Genomic DNA, 26,795 nt, shown 5'->3' with positions numbered 1-26,795 from the left:
TTATTATAGAACTCCTAGTGTGCCTGAGTCTTACACTGTGAAGATCCTTCTCTAAAACTTCACATGTAAGAGAATATAAATGATATTGGATAAGATCAGGCTGGATGAGAACTGATACCTGTAAATGTGCGATTTAGACGAAATCTCTGTTTTCTTATTTAACTCATAAAAATAAAACACATTGGCTGGAAGGTGGGAGCAGGAAGGAGATTTATGTCTTTTAATTGCATGTCATTGTTTCATATAGAGACAGAACATATAGTATCCCTGGTTTTGGACCTACAGAAGGAAACACATTTTTCTACCTGCTGTATGCCAGAGGTTCTTGAACACCTGGAGGGATTACTGCAGCACAGATTGCTGAGCCCTACTCCAGAGTTTCTGATTCATCAGGTCCAGGGTGGGGCCTGAGAATGTGTATTTATAAGAAGTTCCCAGGTGCTGCTGGAGCTGCTAGTCCAGAGACTACATTTTTGAGAACTGCTCTCATATACTAACTGTAAATTGCAGAGCTCTAGAAAAAAAGCTTAGTTTGGTGTGGGATAAGAAGCACACAGGTTATGGAGAAAATCGTGAAAGATTCAACCCTTGATCCCAGCCTAGTGTGGATTTCAGGTAACAAGCAATACACAGTGACATAACAAATTCTTGGTTTTCATGACTGCAAGTGATAGCCAAGTATCAAGTGAGAAATTCAGTTTCATTTGCAAGGCTTAGAGAGGCCAGGTGATTCTAGAAAAATGGGCCTTGTATTTCTCTTAAACCAGTAAAGAGCTTTAAGTGGTTATTAAATTGAAAGCTTTGTGTTCTTACTTATTTTGTATTTTATTTTATTTCTTTTGAGATGGTGTCTTGCTCTGTCGCCCAGGCTGGAGTGCAGTGGCGTGAGCTTGGCTCACTGCAACCTCCATCTCCTGGGTTCCAGTGATTCTCCTGCCTCAGCCTCCCAAACAGCTGGGATTACAGGCACCCGCAACCACGCCTGGCTAGTTTTTGTATTTTTAGTAGAGACAGGGTTTCTTCATGTTGGCCAGGCTGGCCTCGAACTCCTGACCTCAGGCAATCCACCCACCTCGGCCTCCCAAAGTGATGGCATTACAGGCGTGAGCCACCACACCCGGCCCAAAAGCTTTGTGTTTTTAAAGATATTAGACATGTTTCTTGTTTTTAAAAGAAATCTTAACAATAATGTAGGAGAATAAGACAAACATTTTTCCAAAAAAGAGAAATTGTTGTGATTATTTTGTCTTATTGGAATGCTGGATACTATAGTCGGCTTCATTAATCATCAAGCATGCTATGGATTTTCCATTTTTATAGGATCTATATCTCAGTTAAGGTAATACTGGTAATTCTTGTACTCCATTTGAAGATGAAAAATATAGGCCAAAATCACAGACTTTGCACAGAAGCTGCATAATGAAGACAGCTCTGGAGGAACACATAGATACACACACACAGACACACATATATATAAAGTATATACACATATATTTTTTAAAGTTTATTTTTTACAGTTTTAAAAGTTTTAAAGCAAAACCCAGCCCTTCCCCTCTCCCAGAGTGGGCGGCCCCTCCCCTTTCTCTGAGTGGGCGGGGACAGCGGTTGCATGGGCAGCTTTCCTTATGATGCCACAGAGGGACTCTGGACATGCTGCTGCCTGGCCACGTCTCCTTTCCCTTTCATCTTTCTCACTGACCAATGGGCTTGGAGCATTAAGGCCACGCCCCTATTCTGCGTTCCACTGGTGCCCTGGTTACGCCACCTGTGGCTCAGTTGCACAGCCGCCTGGTAGGTGACTGGAGGCATTGAGCAGTGCTCACTGGTATTTCGCTGATGTGGCCCCAACCCCGCCTCCCTCCCCACCCCGCGATGTCAGAAAAAACACAACAGGGGAAATTGGCCGCAGCCAAGAAAAAGGTAAAACACACCAGGTCATGGCCCCCAACCCAGCCACAGATCCCCTCCGATGACAAGACCGGTGCCAGAGTCCATACCACTCCTGAGGCATACCAGATGGGGCCCCCCAACCCCAGCCCCTCTGGGCTCCCCCAACCAAAGCCTAGTCAGTCAGCCCCACCCCTTCAGCAAGCAGCCCAGTCCCTGCCCTTGCCAATCACCCCAGGGTGACTTTGGGCAGGTGACTCCTGGGGCTCCCTGCTCCATAATCAGCCCTCACCTCCTGCCACCCCAAGCCCAACCTCCCTGGGCTCTTTGGGCTTGCGTCTCCCAGGACCTGGGTCCCCCAGCCCCAGGCCCTGCCCTCACCAGTCATCCCTGGGTGGCTTCGGGCTGGTGACTCCCGGGGCTCCCTACTGCAGACTCTGCCCTCCCCTCCTGCTGCCCCAAGCTCGACCTCCCTAGGCTTCTTGGGCTGGCGTCTCTGAGGACCTGGGTCGAAACCGTGTGTTTCCCTCCCCCATCGTGGAGCGGCGACTCGGGCATCGCGCTGATGTGGTCCCCTCCCCTGGGAGGAGTGGCATGCAATGATGTCACAGTGCCCCTAGGAACTGTCATTACTGCTGCAAGACCGGCCTTTGATCTTACAACCCAGTCCCCTAAGTTTTCTCACCCCATTTCTGGTTCCTCTGGTTGCAGCACAAATTTCCAGCTGGAAGGGGAGTGGAGACTATGGGACCTAGGAGCAAGAGGTTTCAGGCTGCCTTACTCCCTTAACATAGACATTGACAGTGGGAAAAGCCTACACTTCCCCTGTGAGCTCAAAATGTTCACAGTATCTCTGGGTGGCAATGGGAGAATGGGTTTGGTTTGGTTTTTTCCCAGGCTTCTACTTTCCAGAGAGACTTTAACATTTTTTTCTGAGTTCTCCATGGTTCTGGGACCAGACTGCCCTTCAGTCAGTGGCCTCTGAAGTGAGATTTGCTCATCTTCTGTGGAATAGATCTTGGGAAACTGAACTTGACAGCTTGAATCTTCCTCATATCGTCTCAACCTGGGGTACTTTGAGTGCCACAGGATAAATGTGGGACATCTTTCTGAAGCATCATTTTCCCTTGATTCTCTTGAGAAAATGCATTAATGTACTTAGGGATGACAGACACAGAGGTTTCCAAGCGTATACCAGACTTCGCTCTGAAATGAGGCTTGGGTTGTCCTCTTTCTGATAAATTCCCAGATTTAACAGAAAAGCTGCCTTCTGCCATGAGGACACATTGATATGAAAGTGTGAGAGGTACTGGTGCGCTTCTTCACACTAGCAGACCTGTGAGGATGTATGACTCTAAGCCACACGGCCTACAGTTCCTGCCTGCTTAATGTTTACTTTTCTACCTCTGCCCCTGGTTTTGGTCCCTGGCAGCTGCTGATTCATGGCAAAACCCCAGAGCTTGGAGTCAGAGGACTGAGTTTAAGTTCCAGTATTGCCTTTTTTGATCTTTCTTTTTTTTTTTCTATCCATGATATCAATCCCTCTCAGTCACTAAGTGATTGTGACAACACCTTGTACAGTTGTTGGTGGCATTACATCAGATGGTATATAAGAGTATTTTGTCAAAACTGTAAAGGAGGATGTGGCCGTAGGGGCTGATCATTCTCATGAGTGTTACTGCTCTTCTTTCCCACAGTTAAAAGCATATTGGCAGAGGAAGAGCCCTGGCATTCCAGCAGGAGCTAACAGGAAAAAGAAAATCAATGGCAGTAGCCCTGACACAGCCACTTCTGGTGGTTACCACTCACCTGGGGATGTGAGTCTCGGCGGGCCAGGGTCCTGGGGACAGGGGGCCCAAGGGGCAGTAGAGGGTAATTGTTAAGATTGTAGATGGACTGTTGGGTACTGGTTAAGAATTCTGGATTTGAATCCTGCCTCTCCGTCTGCTAAGGATTGATTTGGGATTGATTAGCATATGATTTAGGGCAAATTGCTTGAGGTCTTTGGGCCTCTCTTTTCACATCTGTATAATAGAGGTGGTATTTTTTGACGTCCATTTGTGAAGTTTAAATGAGATTCGTTATTGTTGCTTTTATGTGAATCCTTAGTACATGGCTTGCTGCAAACACCCAGGACACCGAGGAAATGGTCGTTGCTGTTTGATTTTCCTCATCCCCAGTCTCAAGGGGAAGCCAGGCCAATGAGAAGAGCCACTTGCCATCAGGCTGTCCCTTTAGGAGTCACTGAAAGGGCCCCAGGGTGGGATGGTGGGGAGATAAGAACCACGAGAGAAGTTGGCACAAAGGAGTTACGGGAAAAAGGGTCCAAGATAGGCAGAAAAGAAGCTTTTGCCAGTTGATGGGGGAAGAAAGGAAGTCAGAGGGCTTAGACAGTGAGGGGGGACAGAACATCTCCATGTGCACTCTCATCTCCTGCAGTCAGCAACAGGTATCTACGGGGAGGGCCGTGCATCCTCTGCTACCCTGGAGGATCCGGAGATAAGAGGCCCTGGGCTGAGGTGCAGTGACCCTGCAGGCCAGCCCTCCAACCTCCTCCCACAGCAGGGGCTTGTTGCCCCTCTGCCAGCTGAGGCAGCCCACACACCCCCACCAGCCCTAATGATTATTCTCTCTACCCCTCCCCACAATCTTCCTCCAACTCCTCCTCTCTGCATGCACCTCAGAGCCAGTACCAAGAACTAGCAGTGGCCCTGGATTCAAGCTCCGCAATAATCAGTCAACTCAGTGAAAACATCAATTCACTGGTAAGAGTCCAGTGGGGTCCCCTGATTACAGCTGGTCAATCCTGGACTCCAGTTTCCTCTTGGGGCCCTGAAGAAAGGGGCTAGGGGCCCCTGATGCCAAGGGCAAATGGGGAGCTGGGCACCCAGGTCTCACCTGGAGGGACCCCAGAGCACAGAACATGCAGCATGGCTCTTCTGCACTGCCCTCTTTGCTGACTCTCTCTTCTCCAGACACCCCTGCTCTAGTCCTTGCCACACATGCCCTGGGGTTGTCACCTCTCCGGGAAGCACTAGCCTGACTGGTTGTCAGAGGTCCATATTTTTGCCCTGCCTCAGTCCCTAATTTGCTTTTTGAGTCTGGACAAGCCATCTCTCCTCTTTATGCTCGTGTTTCTGGAGGAGGTAGAGAGTATCAAAGGTCTCGGTTAGCTCTGAAAGTCAGAGATTTAAAGGCCCCTAGAATGGAAACCTCAGGGCCAAGGGCTCCTGTCTGTCCTTTGCTGTTTTATATCTCTGCTATGAAGAACTGTACCTGGCCTGTACATGCTCAGTAAATGTTTGTTGAATGAATGCATGTTTCTAAATCACAAACTGGCAGAAGGGGGGTGGGCCTTTCTCAAACTCTGTCTCTAGAGGTTCACCAGCCCCTCCCTCCAGGGCCCTTTTCCCCCTTTGCTTTGGGCAGGTTCGCACATCTAAGGAGGAGAAGAAGCATGAGATACATTGGGTACAGAAGCTTGGGAGGAGCTTGTTCAAATTCAAAAACCAGACGGGTAAGATGGGGCTGGCATGACCTGGCAGCAGGACTGGCATTAGAGGGCTGTGGGGGTGACTTAGAATGCCCCAGGGAGGTGGGTGGATGGAAGGGCTTTGAGGCAGAGGGAAAGAGGTCTGTGCCAGGAGAGGACAAGTCTTGTCATCTCCATGAGCCTCAGTGTCCCCATCAGTAAAGAGGGAGGAGTGCCCATTGTCAGCCACCCACAGTGCTCTCTATCTGAAAGTGACTTGGAAGATTGGCTGCCATCCGGGTGTGAGGAGTCATTAGCAGTGAGGCCAAGTTTGGGAAGCCTGAGAGGAGGAGCTGTGCACCAAAGGGAGGAATTTTTTTTTTTTTTTTTTTGAGAATCCAGAGGTCCTTACTGTCTGCTTCCTGTCTCAGCTGAACCCCTGGCCCCAGAGCCCCCAGCAGGGCCATCTAAGGTGGAGCAGCTACAAGATGAGACCAACCACCTAAGGAAGGAGCTAGAGAGTGTGGGAAGACAGCTCCAGGCTGAGGTGGAAAACAATCAGATGTTGAGTCTCCTGAACAGGAGACAGGAGGAGAGGCTACGTGAACAGGAGGAGAGGCTACGTGAACAGGAGGAGAGGCTACGTGAACAGGAGGAGACGCTACGTGAACAGGAGGAGAGGCTACGTGAACAGGAGGAGAGGCTACGTGAACAGGAGGAGACGCTACGTGAACAGGAGGAGAGGCTACATGAACAGGAGGAGAGGCTGTGTGAACGGGAGAAGCTGCCAGGGCAGGAGAGGCTGCTGGAAGAGGTGGAGAAGCTGTTAGAACAGGAGAGGCGGCAGGAGGAGCAGGAGAGGCTGCTGGAGAGGGAGAGGCTGCTGGACGAGGTGGAGGAGCTCCTGGAGCAGGAGAGGCTTCGGCAACAGGATGACAGGCTGTGGCAGCAGGAGACTCTGCAGGAGCTGGAGAGGCTGCGGGAGCTGGAGAGGATGCTGGAGCTGGGGTGGGAAGCCCTCTACGAGCAGCGGGCCAAGCCACGCAGCGGCTTCGAGGAGCTGGTGCGTTGCCCCACCTGGGGAGGCTGCCCTCTTCCCTAGCCCTCAAGGCCTTTGTTTCCCCACCTGTAAAATGGGGCATTGTAGCCTTCACATGAAATGGTACTTCTAAAGGCATCTGTGAGCCAGAGCCCTGCTCTGATGGCTGTGGGAGAGAGGGGATATTTTTCTAACCTGCCTCCACCCTTCCCGGTGCCATGGGAGGCAGACACTAAGTTCTGGGGTCTCCAGTTTTAGTGGGTGGCCACTGATTGCTTCTCTCTGTCCAGAACAACGAGAACAAGAGCACACTGCATTTGGAGCAGCAAGTAAAGGAGCTGAAGAAGTCGGGTGAGCTGAAAGAGACTGTAATCTCTGACCCATCCAAGAAGATGTGGGAGGCGGGCACCAGCCTCTGGGGAGGGGAGGTGCCAGGCCACAGGCAGCTGCAGCCTGGGGACGGGTGACCCCAGCACCCTCCGGGGCAGTCCTATGACTGTTTCTTGCTTCCTGCCCTCTGACTTTTAGAGGTGTGTAGCCCTGTGCTCCTCCCAGGTCTGGACATCATCATCCCAGCTAGAGGCATGGAGCCCCCCAATCACAGAGGAAGAGACAGTGGTATAAGAGGCTCCTTATGTCGAGTGTGGTGGCTCACACCTGCAATCCCAGCACTTTGGGAGGCTGAGGCAGGAGAATCACTTGAGGTCAGGAGTTTGAGACCAACATGGCCAACATGGTGAAAGCTCATCTCTACTAAAATTAAAAAAAATAATAATAATTAGCCGGGCCTGGTGGTGCATGCCTGTAATCCCAGCTACTCAGGAGGCTGAGACATGAGAATCACTTGAGCCCGGGAGGTGAAGGTTGCAGTGAGCTGAGATTGCACCACTGCACTCCAGCCTGGGACACAGAGTGACACTCTCTCAAAACAAAACAAAACAGAAAAACAAAAAAGACTCCTTAGATTCAAACTGGATTCCGGCCTCGGTTCCACTGGTCATAATTCAACTAGTTTGCATCTCTAAGTCTCTGTTTCTTTAACTTCAAAAGGAAGTTAGCCTTTTCCTTGCAGAGGTGCTGAGGATTAAATGAGATAATACGTGGAAACATTAGGCATGTAGCACACTTAGCAGATGGTGGTTGGCTCCGCCTGCTTTTCCACCAGTCTGTGGCCTGCAGTTTAAATGCTGGGAAAAAGGACGTGAGATTTGATGCTAGGGAAGGAGGCATGGGGTTCTAGGCAAGGGAGGCAGTCTCTTAGGCCTGGAGCAAGGGGCCAGGGGCCTGGGCAGGCCACAGAGCCCCACAGTGCCCTGGCTACCCTATTAATGGGCCAGGAATCTGGAAGCCAGCCACCACATGTCCTCATGCCCAGGGTCTTCCGGCAGGTGGAGCTGACGAGCCAAGAGGCTCCGAGTCTGCAGCAGCAGCCAGACCAGTACCTGGAGCCCCAGTCCCACAGGAGCTTGGGTGTGCGGACAAGCAGGGTGGTGAGTAGAGCCCTCAGGCGGGGTGGGCAGGCAGGAGCAGGGGAGGCTGGCACTGTGCTCAGATTCCCACCCCCCTCCCTCTCTCTGAAGATCTTAGTGAGCTGAGCCTCACTGATAGCATGGAGGCTGCACCGGGAGAGGACAGGGAGGGTTCTCCCCCATGACAACCCCACTGCACAGCAGATCCAGCAGCTGCTTCCTCTAATGCAGGACTCCCCAGGAGCACCCAGGCTTGCGTGGAGAAGCTGTTGGTACAGGAGAGGTGGCAGGAGGAGCAGGAGAGGCTGCATGCCATTCTTTTCGGGCTGCTGAGAACAGGGAGCTAAACATCACCATCATCTAAGAGCGGGTCAAGAAATTAAAAAAAACAAACAAAACGTTTAAGGGGTTAATATCCTACACAATTCATTTACTTCATTTGAATGTTAGAGCCACTTATGTTTATTTGTGTTTCTAATTTATAGTTTAAATTTATTTGTGTTTCTAATTTATAGTTTAAATTTATTTGTGTTTCTAATTTATAGTTTAAATTTATTTGTGTTTCTAATTTATAGTTTAAATTTATTTGTGTTTCTAATTTATAGTTTAAATTTATTTGTGTTTCTAATTTATAGTTTAAATTTATTTGTAAAAAGTTAAATGAGAGTGGGTCTTTCTCTCATGTTCACTCTGGCATCTTTTAGCATTTTTTTAATTTGATAATTATAGGACGTTAGCATGCATATCGAGTTTGCCCTTATGTGGTGGGAGTTCAAACACACAAAGACCCACTATATGCACACAACTGTTCTTGCCGGTTTGGGATAGGCTGCCATGCTTTTTTAATGTTAGTACAGCATGTATATTTATTACGGAATTCAGATAAAATTTCCTTATGTTCTGCTGTTATGTTTGATCGAATCCTAATCACAGTGAGCTCTTCATTAGCTCAACATGTGGTTTGCCCTCAAGTGCGCGGTCTATTACTTTGTAATATGCCACTGTGAGTACTGACATTTACAGTTGTTTAAAGGTGGAGCACTAGAAACAGCCTTTCCCCCTTTTTCTGTGTATTGGGGATGGGAGTAATAACATTTTGGGGAGGTTTTTAAATCTCCCAGAAGAGGAAAGTGGCCTGCTCTGGCAGGTGTGTGCAGGATAGAATATGTTTCATTTGTTCCGGTGCCAAGAATGAGCACTGTACTATGGTAGTTCCCTTAGGATTTGCATGTGCTCTGGGCTCATGAAGATATTGCATCATGAGCTGTGGCAGTTGTCCTCTTTTTTGACGACCTAAAAGGGGATTATTTCTGAGGAATGAAAGGCTCCCATCATGACTGTGGATGTGGAAAACCTTTTCTAGCTGAGAGCATTTATATCTACAATACATTTTAAAGTCAGAGTTCGTGTTCCCTGTTTTAATCACATGACTACATGTCCCAGTACACAAAAGGGCACTGGTTGGCATTCTCCTTAATGTATTTAGTAAAGATCAGAAGAAATCCTTTAAGAGTTTAAATGTCCCTGGAACAGGCATATACAGGCTCTAGTCAAGAATGAATTCGAGTGAAGGAAAGCTGTGTGACACCTGGCATTCCTCTATGTTCATGGAGCTTATTTGAGGCTAGAAGATGGATTTTACCATCTAGACCTCTCTGGCTAATACCTAGTCTTCAACCATCTGACAGAGGAATTCTTTTTCTTGAATGGAAAAGACTTTAAAAATAATAACAAACATTATTATAAACAAATATATGTGAGAGTACTTAGTTGAAACAAAAAGGAATTTTAGTAGACAGTATTATACTACATTTGAAAATCAAGGAGCAGTTTATGCAACTTAAAATGTTTACAAACTGCAGCGCAATCTACTGTTTGTGACTGTCAAAGTGTCATGAGGAAAGTGTCTATACAATCACAGAGTTATATTTCCTCACAAAGTTCTTTACGTAGAGTGAAATATGTTTTTATACCTCTCAGTTTCAGTTAGAGGCATATTTTGTGTAATATTTATGGCTTAAAATGGACTAAAGGTCCTGTTCTTGCCTTTTCTGAACTTGCCGCTTTTGCATTCTTTGAGTTCAGTTTAAAGACAGTTACTTTAAGTCCATTTTAAACCCTCAGGCTAGAAATCAAACCACTGTTAATTAGCCACATTATTTGGTCTAACAGTTTTTCTTTATCATTCTGAAACTGAGTTTATCTAATACATTGATAAATTATTTCCAAGGTATTTTTAGAGTTCAAATCACTTCACTTTTACCCTGACACATATAAATGACTAGGAATGACCTTCAGATAGCGTTTAGCAACTGTAACCAATCTGACAATAATGTGTTCATCAGGCACCTGTGGATTAAATCACATACTGGCATATTTAAGCTGAATGTCAGTCTGAAAAATAAATGTACTATATTAACTCAAATACCACTCTCTGTGTAGGTATTTTGTCATATGTTTAAGAAAAAGCTAAAGAGAATGGAAATCCTATGACAATAACTCAAGTCTTTCTTCAAAGTGCGTGCAGTCTCTTGCAGTACCTCATTCAGCCAAGTATTTGTTCTCTTCCTCATTCAGTATAAGGCAGCTTTCAATTTGCTTAGAAGGCAACATTAGAAGGTTAGAGTTCAGCAGAAAGATAGAATTTAAAATGTGAGTTCAACTGAATAAATTTGAATTTCTGTAGGAAGTAAAGAATCAAAATACCTATTTAAAGACTGCAATATATGATAATTATTTTTAAAGTAATAGATTAAACCTGATAGGTTTTCCTGAAATGAAAAACAATCAGTTCTAAAACCAAAGCTGATTTTTAGAAAATGTGAAAATGTAAATCAACCCTATCCAAAATAGATTCTCTAAAACCTTATCTTACAGTCACTTTCAAATAACTATTCAAAAATGTAACTGCTATATTAATGTCTTAAAATAATTTAAAACATTTTAAAATATGAATACTGTAGCTTAAAACAAAGAATCTAGGGGAAGGAAAAGTAGAGAAAGAAATGCCAATTCCAGTCCAAAGCTGTATTTGCCAAGTTTTCTTAGAATGACTTTTACCGATTTATGAATTCTTATACACAGAAAGCATGATGGAAATACTGATTTTTGTCTAAAGTGGCATTATTGACTGCTTCTGTGATGCTACTGTAATGTAATAAATTATTAGATTGTTTCAAGGTGCTGTTTTGCCTAAAAATTTTGTGTGTCTTGAAAACTATAGTATTAAAGGTATTGAGACTGTGCAAATGCTGGGCATGCTTGGCATGAGGTAATCGGTTTTTATTCTTACAAAATTGTAACCATGTAAGTGTGTTTATTAAAAGAACACAAACTAAAAAAGTGACAGGAATTAAAGTTGTGGGATGAAAAAGTTACGGGATAAAAAATACTGTGGACAAGTTGTGGCAAAAAAAGTTGTGGGAAAAAAGTAAAAAAAAAAAAGTTTTATGAAAAGTTTTTTTTTAAAGTTCTGAAAAAGAAGTTACGGGATTTAAAAAAAAATCATGGGATAAAAATAAAATAAATAAAAGCAGGCCCCTGTCAGCATAAGCCGGGAGAAGTGGGTCTGGAGTCTTCACCCCCACCATGTCCCTACAACCCCTCCCCAGTCACCCCTTTACCATTAGGGTAGCAAGACAAGACCCCTGTCTAATGGAGGGAGACAAAGAGACCCTTTACCACCTTGACCAAGGCTGAGTCCTTACATTTCTGGATGATGATGTTATTTAAGAGCCAGAGGTTGGTGGAGTTGGTTTGTTTGGAGGAGGTCTGACGGCCTCCTTACTCTCACCAAAGCAACTTTTCCCTCAGGGGGGCTCCCATCTTCTTACTCAGAGAGGCAGCTGAGGCGGGACAGTGGAGTTAACTGTAGACAAGGCGAGGGCACAGGCTGCTGGGGGTGGCCCCCCTTCCCCCGTGTACATACTGTAGCTGTGTAACATTCTGTATCGTACCTAGCGGAGGTTGCAGCTGGCATATGAGGAAGAGGTTCTTATAATTATTCAAGGCTGGGAAACTTATTCATTGTTAGCATAGGAGCGATGATGGGGGCGGGGATGGGGTCATGGCTCCCTGGTGATGGGACCCCTTTTTTGTTTTGTTTTGTTTTTTTGTTTTTGTTTTTGTTTTACTTTTGATTTTGGAATAAATGGATTTAGCCATACTGCTCAGCCTGGCATGTTCCCGTTTCCCTCACGGGGTCCTGCAGTTTTTCCCACTCAACGAGGAGCCCCAGAGTGTCTCAGCATGTCCAGATGGGCTGTGGGGAATCTTCCAGGCCTGTTACCTGTATGCTGCCTGGTGACACCTGGTGGATTTCACGAGGACTGCCATGGCGCCTATGGAGTATAGTCCGGCCCTGACAGCCAACAGGTTGAGAAGCCTGATCTAGCTGTGGTCAGGAAGACAGATACCAGTGCCCAAGGGCACTGACTTCCATCCACCCCAGGTGTCTTCCATTCCATCCCCCTGCCTCCCTCTCCTGTCTGCACCGGGTGGCCTGTCTGTCCCTCCAGAGTGCCGGCTGCCCCACAGGCTCCCTCCAGGCTGAGTTCAGGGCCCTGTGCCCTAGTGGCCAGAGCCGGCTTCACAGGATAAGAGCCAGCTAAGCTCCAGGGACTTTCCAGGAAAAGTGTCCCTTGAAAAGGGTGTGACCTTTTCACTGCTGCCAACAACACCCTAAAAATGGCTTGGCCTTTTCCCTCCCCTGAGCTCCATAGAGAACACAGCCAGCAGAGGACACATTCTCTGTCATTCAGAAATGGGTTTCTCAGCCAAGGGACAGCAGGACTGGTAGAGACTGTCAGGCCACACGGCTGCCTGCACAGTGCCGCCATGCTTGGCCAGAAGGGCGGGAGGGATGGCGGGGGCTGGCTGTCCACAGGCCGCACATGTCCCGGAAGCTCACTGGAGGTGGTGCACTTTGGAGGGGCGATGTCAGGAGACAGCTTCCTCTTGCTGGGCTACAAGACTCCACAGGCACAGCACAGGGACTGATTCCCAGTTCTAGAGGTGAGGCAGTCGACCACATGTATATATGTATATATATATGTGTGTGTGTGTGTGTGTGTGTGTGTGTGTTTGTGTATGTGTATATATATGAGAATTTATAGCTATTTATAGAACAGGGCAGAGGCATACCACAGAGGGGGCACAAGTTTTCAGCAATGGTCAAACCTGGACGTGTCAGCTCACCGCTACAACAGACTTAAGTCACAGATGAAGGGGGCTGGCTTTGGGGCTGGGGGAGCCACTGTCAAGTCACAGGACACCCGCCCAGGCAGGCTTGGAAAGGGAGGTCTCTGAGAAGAGGAGGGATGTGTTTAGAGGTCGAAGGGGGGCCTGGGGCTCTCAGGACGGGATGGACTTGCCTGACCCGATCAGCTGGCAGTTGGAGAGAAAGCAGAGAGAAAACGGGTTAGAGAAAAGCCAGAGCTGGTGAGGCAAGTGCAGAGTATGGGTGCGCTGCAGCAGCTGTGGAAGGCCAGGGAGGGGAGGGCGTAGGTGTGGGCATGGCAAGGTTCCTGGAAAAGAGGGCCTGGAAGGAAAAGGGGAGGACGATGGAGGGAGAAGCCGGAGCTTCATAGGTAGTGCCTGGGGGCTGCGGCGGCCCTCCCCAGCTCACACACGCTGGCCTCTTTCATGGCACCCAGGCAGTCCACCCATAGTTCAGATGAATGCTCAGCCCCCTCGGGCTTCTCTCTTCTCTGGTCACCCTGTCTTCCAACTCACGGCCCAGGGCCACCTCTTGCTTGGGGAGCCCCACCCAACAGCCACCAGGCCTGATAGAAAGGGAACACTGCTTGAACCAAAAATGGTGAAGCTATAAGGGATGGATGATTGGAGTGAGTGCCAGAGGCCCCTCTGGGTGCTCTGAAATCCCAGGGTCCTCTGAAGGGACCCTGGGGAAGGCAGGGAGGGCAGGTAGCCAGATGCCACTGGCCATAGACTTATAAGTCTAAGAGGGGAGCCTCAACTGGTTGGCGGGGGTGGGGCTGCAGGTTGCATAGGTGAGGCTGGGCCCTTCCTGCTGGGAAAAGCAGAAGAGGGAGAGTCCATGGCAGGAGAGGCAGGTGGGCTCGCTAGGCGGAGCTCAGCTGGGCCAGCAGGCACTGTGGTCCCCTTGGCTGAATAGCACAGGCGACCCCTAGGAGCAACAGGCCAAGGTGTGTGAGCCTGCTGGTCGGCGATAGTGCTTCAGCGGGGGCCAGGGACCCTGCCTTCGGTCACACACTAGCAGCTGTGGTGGTACCTGGGAGGGAGGGAAGGGGGCTGTGTGTCCCCGCCTGGCCTGTGGAGTGTGGAGTGTGTTGTGGGATGACCGTGTGTATGGGACTCTCACCTAGATACCACTGGATTGCCGACAGATAGATGAGGTGGGACCCTGACTATCACCCCTGCTTTGCAGTGGATTTGGCTCTCAGCACTCCCAGGCTGGGAGCTGGATACCTGCCCTGGCAGCATGACTCAGACTGCACGACAGGTACCGCATGCCCAGGATGATGTTCCTAGGGACTGGTTCAGTGTGTGGGTCAGGAGCAAGTCGACAGGCCCTGCTCCTTACCCCTTGGAAGGGACTGCCACCAGGGGCAGTTCTGACTAAGGCCTGGGAACCCATGACTCAGAGCGTGGGTCCCCAGGTCTTGCTGGGCCAGCCTGGCTGCTGCAGACAGACAGGAAGCACGCCTGACGCTCCTCCACCCTCGGTCAGCACAGCGGGGCTGGGACTCACGCTAGCCTTCCCAGCAACTTGCTTTCCTGCGTGAACTCTGGCAGGCTGCCCTCTCTGTGCAAAGCCATAGCTGGGGCCTGCTCGGGGCCCTCTCCCTCTTTCATCTGCTCAGGGTGGCCTGGAACTTGGAGGTGGGCAGTCGGCGCCTAGGATGGGCCTGTGTCACTAGGGCATGTGTCCTTGGGCCAGTTACTTCCTCTTAGAGCCTTGGGCTCCTCCTCTGAGAATGAGGCGTGTTGGTGTGAAATGAGGTGAGCATGTTGAGTTGAGGAGCAGCAGGACAGGCACCTGCAGGCAGCCCCCCTGGCCACGTTCCCCTCCCTCCCTTCCAAGTCCTGGGATAGACGCTTATCACCAAGGGGTTCAGCCTCTGATGCTCTTTCTTGGTCTCAGTCCCTAAGGAGTAATTTCTTTTCTTTTTTCTTTTCTTTTCTTTTCTTTGAGACGCAGTCTCCTCCCTCTGTCGCCTAGGCTGGAGTGCAAAGGCGTGATCTCAGTTCACTGCAACCTCTGCCTCCCAGGTTCAAGCGATTCTTCTTCCTCAGCCTCCCAAGTAGCTGGGATTACAGGTGCCCACCACTGCACCCGGCTAATTTTTGTATTTTTAGTAGAGATGGGGTTTCGCCACATTGGCTAGGCTGGTTTCAAACTCCTGACCTTAGGTGATCCGCCCACCTCAGCCTCCCAAAGTGCTGGGATTACAGGTGTGAGCCACCGCGCCCAGCCAGGAGTGATTTTCACTGGTGTTCTCTCCATCCCCAGCATACACCCAGCCCTGAGCGGCCGCGGCTGCCACATGCAGGCTCCAGGGCTACACTTGCTTTTCGTCCAGGGATGTCATACCCTGGAGAGTAGAATGTGAAAGGTGACCCCTGTAGGCTGCAGGGTGGCCTCTCTGAACCTTAGTGTCCCCCACCTGTAGAAGGGGCGTAACACCTTCCAGGGGGAGGGCTGAGGAGGAAATTGTCAACGGCTGAGTCTAAGGCTCACAGCCAGAGGCCAGGGTCGGATCCAGGGCTGGGCCTGGGCCTGGGAGGACAGTGTCCGCCCCTTCTCCAGCCTCCCGCCCCTGGTCAGGACAGGACCCTCTTCAAAGCACCTTCATGCCCATCTGTTCCCTGCTGTGGGCACTACTGTCTGGCTCCATGGGACTAGATTTTATGGGAGGGGAAGGGGCTGTGGGTAGGCAGGTGCCAGGTGCTGGACCATAGATCAGCATGGTAGGAACCTGTTGCTTGGGCTGGTGGTGGGAAAGGGGCCACCCCCAAGGCAGTGGCAATTAGCCCAGCCCTATCTCTGGGCACAGAGATGAAGGGACACGTGGGGACACAGTAGGGCAAAATTGGCCAGCCTGCTCTTCCCCTCTCTGCCCGCTTTTTGCAGAAGAGTCAACAGATAGAACGGACAGAGCCAGGGAGGTGCCCATGGGGGCTCCAGTCCCCACCACTCCAGGGGGCAGTCCCTGCAAGTGACAAGGTGGGCTCAATCCCTGTGGAACAGGTCTCTGAGGACCACAGAGTGGGGCCCCAGGGAAGGCTGGGAGCCTGAGCTGAAGGCAGGCAGCAAGTAAGGGCCAAGCTGTGCCCCTGCCCAGAAGACCTTCCTGCCCCCAGAACCCCACCCTCTGCAGACAGGCCTCCCTGGGCAGCAGTCCCCCGGCTTCTGAGGCCTTCCGTGCCTCACCAGATGCCATGCTCTCAGGGACTTGTTTGCTACGCTGCCCCCTGCAGATCTGCCCCAGAGGAGCAGGTGAAAAGCCGCGCCTGCCGAGGTGTTGCAGCGGTGGAGTTTTGGGCAGAGGGGTCGGGGGAAGAGTTTCTCACTTTTAAGATTCCCCAAATCCAAGACGAAGTCACACTGTGCTTTAGAATGGTAGATGCTCATTTATGTAAAATCATAATAAATGTTACACAAACTGTTAGAAGAAAAAAATACCTTTTTCGAGGGGGAGGAGCTCCCCAGCCTGCCGCTGGGTAGTGAGAGGGGGTTAGCACCATTAGGGCGTAGGGGGCGGGAGCTCCGCCACAGCCCGTGGTGGGCACTGAGGTCTGTCGGTCGGTCTGTGCATCCTGGCACCGTCAGTGGCGGGTGACCCGCTGATGGCTTCGGGAGGGGGCGCCGTGGCTGGGTGGAGAGCACGAGCGGCAGCACTGGGTGCGGATGGTGGGCAGCTGGCAGCGGCCCAGTAGGCGCAGTGTCTCCCAGAACCCGAAGGACAGGCGGTCCCGCTCACAGCCTGGAGTGGGGGGGCAGAGAGGCATCAGAACCAGTGGTTTGGGGTACCCAGAACCTGGCTCCCCACCCCAACCACCTTAAGGAGGCTCCAGCAGCTCACCACCAAGCAGAGAGCCCCGGTTTTTGGAGCGGCTCCCAAACCGGAGTTGCAGGTCTCCAACTGTTGGTGTCTCTGTCCCACCTACTCACGGCCGACCCCAGGACTCGAGAACGGGCGCTGCTGGGCTGAGGTTTCTGGAGGAAAGGTCCTGAGACCCCACCCTGACCCCCTCACATGCCTGTTAAAGAGCCTGCCCAGGGCGACGCCCTGCCATCCCATCTCCATCCTTGCTCACCCCTGGTGTTCCCCGACAGATCCTGGCACAGAACTGCGGTCCCGGGGCCTCCTGCCAACCTGCAGCGGCCTCTGCCCCCGACTCCCGCCACCGCCCCCTGCCCCAGTGCATCTGTCCTGCCAGACCTCCGTGACCACCTCCAGCCACAGGGGCTGTACACAGCCTCGGGTTCTGACTCACAGGTCCCATCTCCCAGGCCAGCCTCCCACTTCCCAGGTGGGCCACGAAGCCTAGAGAGAGTGGGCCCTACAGGCTGTCAGCGGAAACCAGGGACTAAGCCCAGGCCCAGTGGGGAGGGAGGCCGGCTGCAGGCTGTGCTTGTCAGAGCTGAGGCTTGGCTGGGCCCTCCTGCCCCGTGGTTATCAGAGCCATTTTGGGAAGTGGCTTGTTTCCAGCCTCCTGGCCTTGCTCCTGATGCCACTGCCACTGCTGACAGCCCCCACCTGCCGCCTGGGCCCTGCTTACTCCAGCAGACCTCCCTGGGGAGGAAGAGCGGGAGGACAGCAGCCAGCCCTGTGCCAGGGACATCCCTCAGGCCCGGCAGAGGGCACGAGGCAGCAGGCAGGCTCCTCCACCCCAGCTCCAGGCAGAGCTCCAAAGTGCACATCTGCAGGCCTGCATCCTGGTCGCCCGGGGTGACCTCAGACAAGCTGCTTCACCTCTTGGGCCTCGGTTCCCTCCTCTGTCAACCCCACCTCCACAGCAAACGGATGTGGCCATGCTGTGTCACTGCAGCGACCGCACACTCTGGAGTTTCCCGGCTTTCCCCCTGTCCCGCCAACTGTCCCACAGACCAGCAAAACATCCTGGGAATTCCAGGTCTCAAAGTCCAAGACACCTTCCCAGCTGCCCCTCCACTGTTCACTGGTGGCAGAAAACTCCTCACTTGGGACAGCTTCTAGTTCAGCCACCTAACCAGCCCCCATAGCCCACTCCCTGCAGCCCACTCATACCCGCCCCTGGGAGACCTTGCAAGCCCAGAGCCTCCTGGGCCATCTGTCCTTGGTTCTAGGCCCCCAGGGGCCTCAGTTCCTGTTCTCTGCCCCATCTGGTCCTCATCCCCTGGGATCATAACCACCCCACTCCCTGTGGCCAGCTCCAGCCATGAAGGCGAGAGATGTGATGCCAGCACCCAGCTCAGGCAGCACACAGGAGTGCTCTGAGATGCTGGCTGGGTGCGTGCTGAGGGCAGGCAGGACAGGGTGGGGGCACTGCCACTTGGCCTTGAGGTAACGGGGTTTGTGGCAGGAAGGCCACCCCTGCCAGAGGCAGGGTAGCAAGGCATGGCAGCGAGGCATGGCAGGGGCCACTCTGAGCCCAAATGAGGGCTGCCCAGGAGCCAGCGCAGGTAGAGAAGGCTGCATTGGACAAGGGGAGAAGGCAGACTGGGGAGATTGCAGGGGGCCCCGAATGCCAGCTTGAGGGCTGTGGCTGAGGACTCTGTCCTAGGGTCAGGGGGCAGACAGCCAATAGCACAGGGGCCGCAGCTCTTCAGGCCACAGCTCCTGGATTCCTTAGACTGGCAGGGTCAGCCCCAGGCCCTCTCCCTGACCTTGCAATTGGGGATGACAGTGGCTTTGGGGGAGGGGAAAAAGCCGCCTTCCCTGAGCACCACCTGGATCCCCACGCAGTGCTGCGCCCTTCATGCCCAGACCTCACTTATGCAAGGATGGGGCTTGGCAGCCCCTTTATTCAGCACATGAAGGCCCTGAGAGGGAAATGGAGCCCAAGTCCACACAGCTGGTGAGGGGAGCCCAGGTGACACTCCAGGGCCACCCCATTTCCTGCCCTCAGCACTGCTGAGAGCAGCTGGGGCTGCAGGAAGTGTGTGAGTGTGTGTGTGTGTGTTGGAGGCGGGGGGGTGGGATATCCAGAACCACCTCTAGCTCAGGCCCTTCCACCAGGACCCAGCTGGCCAGGAAACCCCCCACCACTGGGATTAGCAGGACCCTGGAAGGGAGGCCCTTCCTGTGGTTCCATTGTTCACTCTAGGCAGTCCTCTGGCCAGGGAATGGACAGGCCAGGGCTGGGGAGGGGACAGGGACTCACCCACGGCCAGTTTTCACACAGCTTCAGGGACATCCCCGGTCTCACTGTGGGAAGACTGAGACCCAGAGGGGAAAGAGCTTACCCAGGTTCACACAGCAAATCAGGGGCCAAGGCCACTCCCTCTACTCACCGGAGGTCAGAAAGCTGCCTGCGGGATGTTGTGTAGCTGGGACTCCTCTTGACTGACTCCCAGCACAGCCCAGCCTCCAGCATGGGATCCTGTGGCATCAGGATTTTCAGTGGCTCCTGATCCCAGACTACAGATGGAGCCAGCTGGTGCCGCGGGTGCAATGGTTTGAAGACCCAATTTCCCCATCACCCTTCCCGCCCCACCTCACTTCAGCAGAGAGCTTGGGGTCGGGGGACTCACGGGGAGGCTCGACGGGCTCACAATCCTCGGTGCCACACAGCCGGGAGCTCACAAGGCCAGGCCTCGTGGCCACACTGGTCACTGTCTTCCTCGGGTAGCCCCGTCTGGGTGTTGACACACTTGACCAGTGTGTGACCACTGGATGCCACCACCACAGGGGCCTGAGCACTGGGGGGAGCAGGGGAGGAATGAGTGTCTCCAGGGCCAGCCCTAGCAGTGGGGGCAGGGACACCTCCTCTGGGAAGCCGTCCCTGCACCCTGTGCCTGACTGGCCTGCCCCTGCTCCCAGCCGCTCTCTCAGTGCCTCCCGGAGGACCTGTTCCCATTCCTAGAGCCCACTTGGTGCTGGAACCCCACTCTCACTTGTGGGATCGGCTGCTGCAGAAGGAAGGGGCATGAGAACCATGCGACAGCCCTTGGGGCGGCAGGGCAGTGAGCCCCTCACACGGGACATGCCTGAGAGGCCTGGGCAGGGGCCCCGGGATGGAGCCCTGATGCAGCAGTGAGCAGAGACGTGGGCGAGACACCGCTGTTCCCGAGGGACAGGGCAGAGGACGTGCTGCAGCCCATGGGCAGGAGGGGTGGAGACAATTTCACAGCCGGGGCCCCGCCCGCCAGGCTTTGCTGTTAACAGGTGCAGGTCTGAAAGCCCTAAACATGTGCTGAGTCTGTGCCAGTGTCGTGCTGTGCCCGGCCCTGTGCTTTGTTGCGTTCCTCCATTTAATCCTCCTGACCCTCCTCTCCCAAAGCGTCCCAATTTTACAGATGAGAAAACTGACCCAGCAAAGCAAAGCAACCTGCCCAGAGTCACTCAGCAGCCAGTCGGACAAAGACTCAAACGCTGGCCCAGCTGACTCCCAGACCCAGCTCAGGGCCCAAATCTGAGATTTCTGAACCCCTCAGTTCCAAACAGGCCCAGCAGAAGGTGTCCTGCCCATCCGAGGCCCCGCTTCTGCCCCCTTCTGCCGCTGGCCTTTGCTGGGCTCCCTGATCTCCCCAAGCTCATCATTCCTGCCTCAGACTTCACACCTGCTCTCCCCTCGATCCCTGTCCTTGGCATCACTGACTCCTCCCTCGGGTCTCAACCCCAGACCCCTCCTCGGAAGGCCTTCCCTGACATCACAGCACACGTGCCCTTTCCTTGTCTGTTTCTCCCTGGCAGGTGTGAGCACCAGCATGGCAGGGCTTCGTCCAGTGACTGCTGCATGTGCAGGGGCCACAGACAGCCTGGCTCACAGCACACACTCCACAGCTCCTTCACCCAACCCAGGACTGACCAGGCGCTACCAAGCACTTGCTCCCTGCTCCCCCCCGCAGCCTGGCTCACCTGGCCCCAGGGCCCCACCACCCACTGTGTGCAGGGGTGGGTGTTGCAGGGCCGGGTGGTGTTGGGTCTCAGTGCCTCCTCGCAGAGGTCTGGCTCTGGGCAGGTCACCAGACGCTGCTGCTCACCACCGCCACAGGCCTCGGAGCACTGGGTGGGCAGGGAAGGAGTCAGGGCACAGCCAGGGTCTGAGGGTGTCCCCTCCCCCCAACTCAACGCCCAGGCCTCACCTCCCTCCAGGAAGACATGTACCAGCTGAGGCAGGGCTGGGCCCCGCAGGGCCAGTGCACAGGCAGCTTGGCAGGTCCAGGCTGACAATGGAAGGGCCACAGTGGCCGGAGGTCCCATGTGTCCACGTGCTGCATGTCCCACACTGAGGAACCTCTGCCACAGCTGTGGGAGCACTGGGGACCGAGAGACTTGTGTGGACACATCCCCACGTGCAGGCCCACAGGCATGACCCCGTGAGGCGGGTGGCAGGAAAGGCATCAGACCCACGCCCCAGCCGGGGGCAAATCCCTGAAGAGCCCCAGCGAGAGGCCAAGGCTGGCAGGCCCCAGGCAAAAGGTGGCATGGCCAGGGGCTGCCATGGGCTGGGACAGACAGAGAAAGGGAGAAACAAGTCCAGATGGGGTCAAAGATACAGAGGAAAGGAGACAGGCCAAGCCAGATAAAGATGAGATGACTCCCAAGAGATTCGGAATCCGGTGCAATCAGGCACATAGACATGCAGCCTGGAGCCCTCCCCTTCCCTGCCGCTCTCGGAACACAGGCCGTGGGGAACCAGGGCTCCACCCCATGCCCTGGGGATGCCTGTCCTGGCTCCATCCTCATGCACCTTACTCCAGTTGCCTGAGTGCCAGGTGGCACAGGGCCACAGGTGGCAGCGGCGGGCAGGCTGGGGCCGGCCAGCGGGGTCGCAGTCCTCATCCCGGCTGGAGCTACAGCGCACTGGCCTCCAGAGGGCACCCAGGCCACAGGTGGTGGAGCACTACGGGGCACAGACCCGTGAAAGCCAGGCAGATCCCATCCTCGCCAGGCCTCCACAGCCAGGAAACTACCCACCTAGGCTAGCAAGACCTCAGCAAGACAGGGGCCCTCTTCTGGGCCTCAGTTTCCTTATTTGCAAAATAGGCTCCTCCACCCACCTCCCAGGAAGATCATGAGAATGAAAAGTCAAATCCCCCCAGCAACCAGCCGTCCCTGCTCACATGGGACAAAGGGCCTGTGTTCCAGTGTCATTGATGCAGAGGTTCGGGGGAGGAGACCCTGTGGGCACCCCTGACCAGCTATCCTGACCAGCCTCGTCGCTTCCCAGAGGCACCAGGGAAGGAAGGCTGGGTCCTGGTACCAGCAGCCAGATGGCTGGCTATCCCCGCGCAAAACAAGCCCTGTGGGCCTCAGCCTGCCCCTTCCCACCCCAAAATTAGGAATCTGAACAGAAGCTTGCTTCTCCTGCAGTGACCATCTGGGGACCCAGGGAGGGGGCACTAGCCAGCTTCTTTCATACAGCTCAGACGTCTGCAGGTCACTGCCAAAGGAGGGTGGAGCCACTGAGGGCAGAGCCAGGTAGCAGTGGGCTGAGTCCAGCCTGGAGGAGCCAGGCAGAGCCTCAGGGAAGCTGCTGCCTGCTGGGCAGGACTGGGCCTGGCGGCCACACAGGGACCCTCCCCACTGCACAGCTGTCTGAGCCAGCTCCATCCTGGGGCATGCTGTGCTGCCAGAGTGTGCCTGCCCCTGCCTTCCCTGAGGCCCCCTGTGCTGCCCAGGAATGGGCCCCAGGTCCCCTCCTTCCCCTAATCCTGGGAACCCCCGCCCCAAGGAAGGCGAGACAGACGGCGCCTGTGTCCCACTCTGCTCATTTTCAGATGAGGAAACAGTCACCAAGGTCCTGCGCAAACTCCCTGCCCGCCCAGCCCACACCACTTGCCTCGCTCCAGTTTCCCACTTGTCAGCTGGCATTCCTCACAACCAACGGGTCCGCGGGGGGCCCCGCTTCAGCCAGGCTGGGAGCCAGCGGCTGGGTCTCAGGGACTCTGTGACTGTTGGCGGGGCTGTCCCAAGCTGGCATGGACAGCAGCCTAGAGCTCAGGGGCACCTCAGGGCTGAGGGACTCAGGCTGACCCTTGGGTCCTGGGTTCAGGGCAGGCTCAGGCGTGTGCCCGAGGCCAGTCAGGGTTGTGGGGAGGAAGGTCCCCCACGCTGCCACAGTCTGAAGGTCCCATAAGCCTGGTCCTGGGGTTGGGAAGGTGGGAGTCCCCGGCTCCAGGGGACTGTCCTTGCCCTTCATCTCTGGCAGAGGGGCTATGGGAGGAGGAGGGAGAGAAGCCACCCCAACAGTGGGCCACAGTTCACTATCCACAGGCCCCAGGCCACCCTCCAGAGCTGACTCCCAGGCTACTGTCCCTCCTGTCCACAGCTCCGCCACGTCAGGACTAGGAGAGGAGTGGGTGCTGCTGACCGGGTACAAAGTGGGCAGCGTGGGGCTGGGTCTCGGGGGCAGGTGGGGTGCTCCGCAGCCCTCGGGTTCCTCATCATTTGAAAACCTCATTGGTCCTGTCCTGCCATGGAGAGGGCAGCTGGCTCTGGCTGTCCTTGCCAACTGGGAAATCATTTTGGCTCTCAGGGGCGGCAGGCGTCTGCAGGCCATCAGTGGAAACCCTGGGCCAGGGCAGGCTGGGGAGCCCAAGATCTTGGGCCCCTATGGGGGTGTCTTCCTCAGGCAGGAAATTGATCAAAGGGTTCCCAGGGGTCTGCTCTGAGGGTGGGGGTGGGGAGCGGCCGGCCTGGCTAGGCCAAGGGCTCGGGGACCAAGGTCCCGTTGCCCCTTCCTCCTTGGCTGCAGGAGGCTCTGTGGCAGGCACGGGGCTACCCGTGGAGGGCGCAGCAGGACGGCTGTGTGGTGGGGGCGTCCGATCCCCTGTCCCCGCCAGCTCTAGATTGGGCTCCTCAGAGGGCCTGTAGGACAGATCCTCGTGGAAGCTGATGAAATTGTAGTCGTAGTAGAAGTCGTCCACAAACACGGGCCCCGGCAGGTCCAGCTCTGGAGCCTCCTCCTCAGTGGCGTTGCCCATGGTGCCTGGCTTGGGTGATGAGGCGGGTGAAGGGCGTGGGGCCAGGTGGCGCGGGATGAAGTCAGCCTCGTTGAAGAGCTCGTGGCTGGAGGAGCCGCTGCCTGAGCCTTCAGGGCCCAATGTGTCCAGGGGCCACCGACAGGGTGGCAGAGAGCAGGTGACTTCGCTGGCTGGCTGCTGGGCCTCGTCACAGGGGACACCGGTGTCACTGATGCAGAGGACATTTCGGTGCTGAGTCCCTTCCTCATATGTCACTGAGCACTGCAGGGGAAGCCAGGGTGAGGGGCTTAGCCTGGGAGGCAGGCTGCCAGGGGACATTGGGGCAAGGCTGGGTAACCTGTCCACTGCCTGATGTCAGAGTGGCAGAGACCCCAGCCAGCCCTCTCTGGCCCTTCCCAGCTCAAGGCCATGACTGTGGCCATGCTTGCCAGGGGCTTCCTGAAATTTGCAAAAGGTGTAAGATTGTACTACTTTGGGTTTAGAAATTTTCTTTTCATAAAAGCATTTATAACAAAATTTGGTGAGCTTTTAAAGAATATTCTAAATATTTCTGATTTAATTTCTAGTGATAAATACCAATAGATATAACCTACATACACAAAAGCTCCTTGGGCCCTCAATATACTTTTAAGAGTGTAAAGGAATCCTGACCCCAAAACTTGGAGAACTGCTGCCTTCCCCTCCACTTTCTTCCTTCCCTAGAATTTCTTCCTTGGAAGAAACATTCCTTTGCCATTCTATGTTAACTTACATAGTTCTACTGAGGCCAGTTTTGCTACCTCTCTCCCATCTTTCCACATCCCTCTCTTGACACAAAGCCTGACCAAAGGACTCTACCGGCCCACCCCATTTCCAGTGATTAGCTGTCAGGTGGGCTAAGCCAAGAAAATCTGGGTTTTCCCTGAAACTAGACCTCTCTTTCTGGGAGATATGGAATCACAGGGACAAGATTGGCCACCTAGGGATAGTCAGAATTCATCTTGCCTAAATGGGAAGAGGTTAGGGAAGTTTCTAGAATGCCAGACTGCTTTCTAGAAAGTCAAAGATAATTATACTTTCTGCCACGACTGTGAGAATGCCCATTTCATTGCTCACTTTCTGACATTTTAACCAATCTGATAAATAAAAGCTGGTACCTAGAAGAAAAAAAGGCTGGGTGTGGTGGCTCATGCCTGTAATCCCAGTACTTTGGGAGGCCAAGGTGAGTGGATCACCCGAGGTCAGGAGTTCCAGAACAGCCTGGCCAACATGGTGAAACCCCATCTGTACTAAAAATAGAACAATTAGCCAGGCATGGTGGCAGCCACCTGTAATCCCAACTACTCAGGAGGCTGAGGCAGGAGAATCACTTGAACCTGGGAGGCAGAGGTTTTAGTGAGCCAAGATCATGCCATTGCACTCCAGCCTGGGTGACAAGAGTGAGACTTCGTCTCAAAAAAATTTTTTTTCCCATAGAATATAATTTGTTCCATCTCTAGAAACCAATTCAGCAATGAGAACTGAAAGCGACCACATGGAAGGTTTCAAGGATTTAGCTCTACCTATTGATGTCTAAAGCATTAGTTAAGGTAGAAAACACACACACACACACACACACAGAAACACAAACACTCACTCACTCACTCCTATGTATTCAGTACCAGAAAACGCGAATGACTAGATGGTACAGTCATCCAACACAAAGCACACAACAACTGAAGGCACTGTAGAGGAGTAACTTATGACACGGATCTACAATATTGTTGAGTGAAAAAGCAGATTACAAAAAAAATCTGATTTTTTAAGGGAGAGGGAACACATACAAGCAAAGGAGAAAAGAGATGAGCAGATGATGGGAAAGATACAAAATTCTGACAGTGGTACATTCTGAGTGGTAGAATTATTGGTATTATGTTCTAGTTTTGCCTAAAAATTTTCTAAATTTCTTAAGAAGTTTTTGTTATCCATATTATCAAATATCCATCACCCCAGGAAACTTAACCTTGAGCACAAACTCTACAACAAGTTCAATGTTTGTTCAGTTTAATATTTAAGAGACAACCTACTTTGAAAGACATCTAAAATGATGACCAATATTTAAACCTATGCATTAATATTTTTCAATCATATCCTTTACATTTTGTAATTTTGATAAGGTTAAGCTTTAGATCCATCTTGAAAAGATAAGTTTTCTATTTGTCTTTAAAATATTACCTATAATATGCCTCTTTTTAAACAGTGAATGATGCTCAAAAATCACAATTCAGGCGGTGTTCCTTCCATGGAATGTTTAAGTGTTCCTAACACTGTTCTTTTTCACCAGTTATGAAAACACAGAACAATTATCTAAGCATCTGATTATTCAGGTCCTTTGTTTCTCCTCCATTCTGTTAGTTTTATACTAATTTCAAGGCCTGTGAGGATGAAGTTGTCTGTGACAGCTACCACAAAGGTTACCATTAGCAGACAAATTTCCAACAAGTTTATCACCACTACCATCCCCACCATAAAACTGTCTCAATCAAGGGCAACACAATTCAAGGTTAGCCAAGACAACCTCTTTACCTGTCACTGCTTAAGAAAAGGATTTTTTGGTCTTATTTAGAAATAACTTTCTGTATTTATTTTTCTCCATAAATCCACTGAGACCAATGTGTGCCCCTATCTCAAGCACCAGCAAGCAAAACTGCCTGCCAGTATGTTCAGTTTTTGTATCTTTCCAAATGTAGGGCACAGCTATCTTTTGATATCATAATTTTTTGAAAACTGACGCACAAACTTCTGGAAAGTTCAGCCGGGCGCGGTAGCTCACGCCTGTAATCCCAGCAC

The 26,795-nt window shown here is 52.6% G+C and overlaps 1 protein-coding gene and 1 pseudogene across 1 annotated transcript; one reads left to right on the top strand and one right to left on the bottom strand.

Moving 5' to 3' along the window:
• Window positions 1–1,681: 1,681 nt before the first annotated feature.
• LOC115930840 (golgin subfamily A member 6-like protein 9) lies at window positions 1,682–11,046 on the top strand. Its single transcript, XM_055362831.2, is given in 9 exon segments — window positions 1,682–1,920; window positions 3,585–3,704; window positions 4,572–4,652; window positions 5,317–5,404; window positions 5,791–6,422; window positions 6,689–6,749; window positions 7,787–7,855; window positions 7,858–7,888; window positions 8,099–11,046. Coding segments are annotated over 9 exon segments (1,299 nt in total). The 5' UTR covers window positions 1,682–1,836; the 3' UTR covers window positions 8,232–11,046.
• Window positions 11,047–16,365: 5,319 nt separating this feature from the next.
• Window positions 16,366–24,305, bottom strand: LOC101135510 (A disintegrin and metalloproteinase with thrombospondin motifs 7-like; annotated as a pseudogene).
• Between the last annotated feature and the right edge of the window lie 2,490 nt (window positions 24,306–26,795).

This window comes from Gorilla gorilla, chromosome 16 (genome assembly GCF_029281585.2).
Source record: "Gorilla gorilla gorilla isolate KB3781 chromosome 16, NHGRI_mGorGor1-v2.1_pri, whole genome shotgun sequence".
NCBI lineage: Eukaryota > Metazoa > Chordata > Mammalia > Primates > Hominidae > Gorilla > Gorilla gorilla.
Note: the sequence above shows the minus strand (reverse complement) of the source record. Positions and strands in the feature narration are given on the sequence as shown.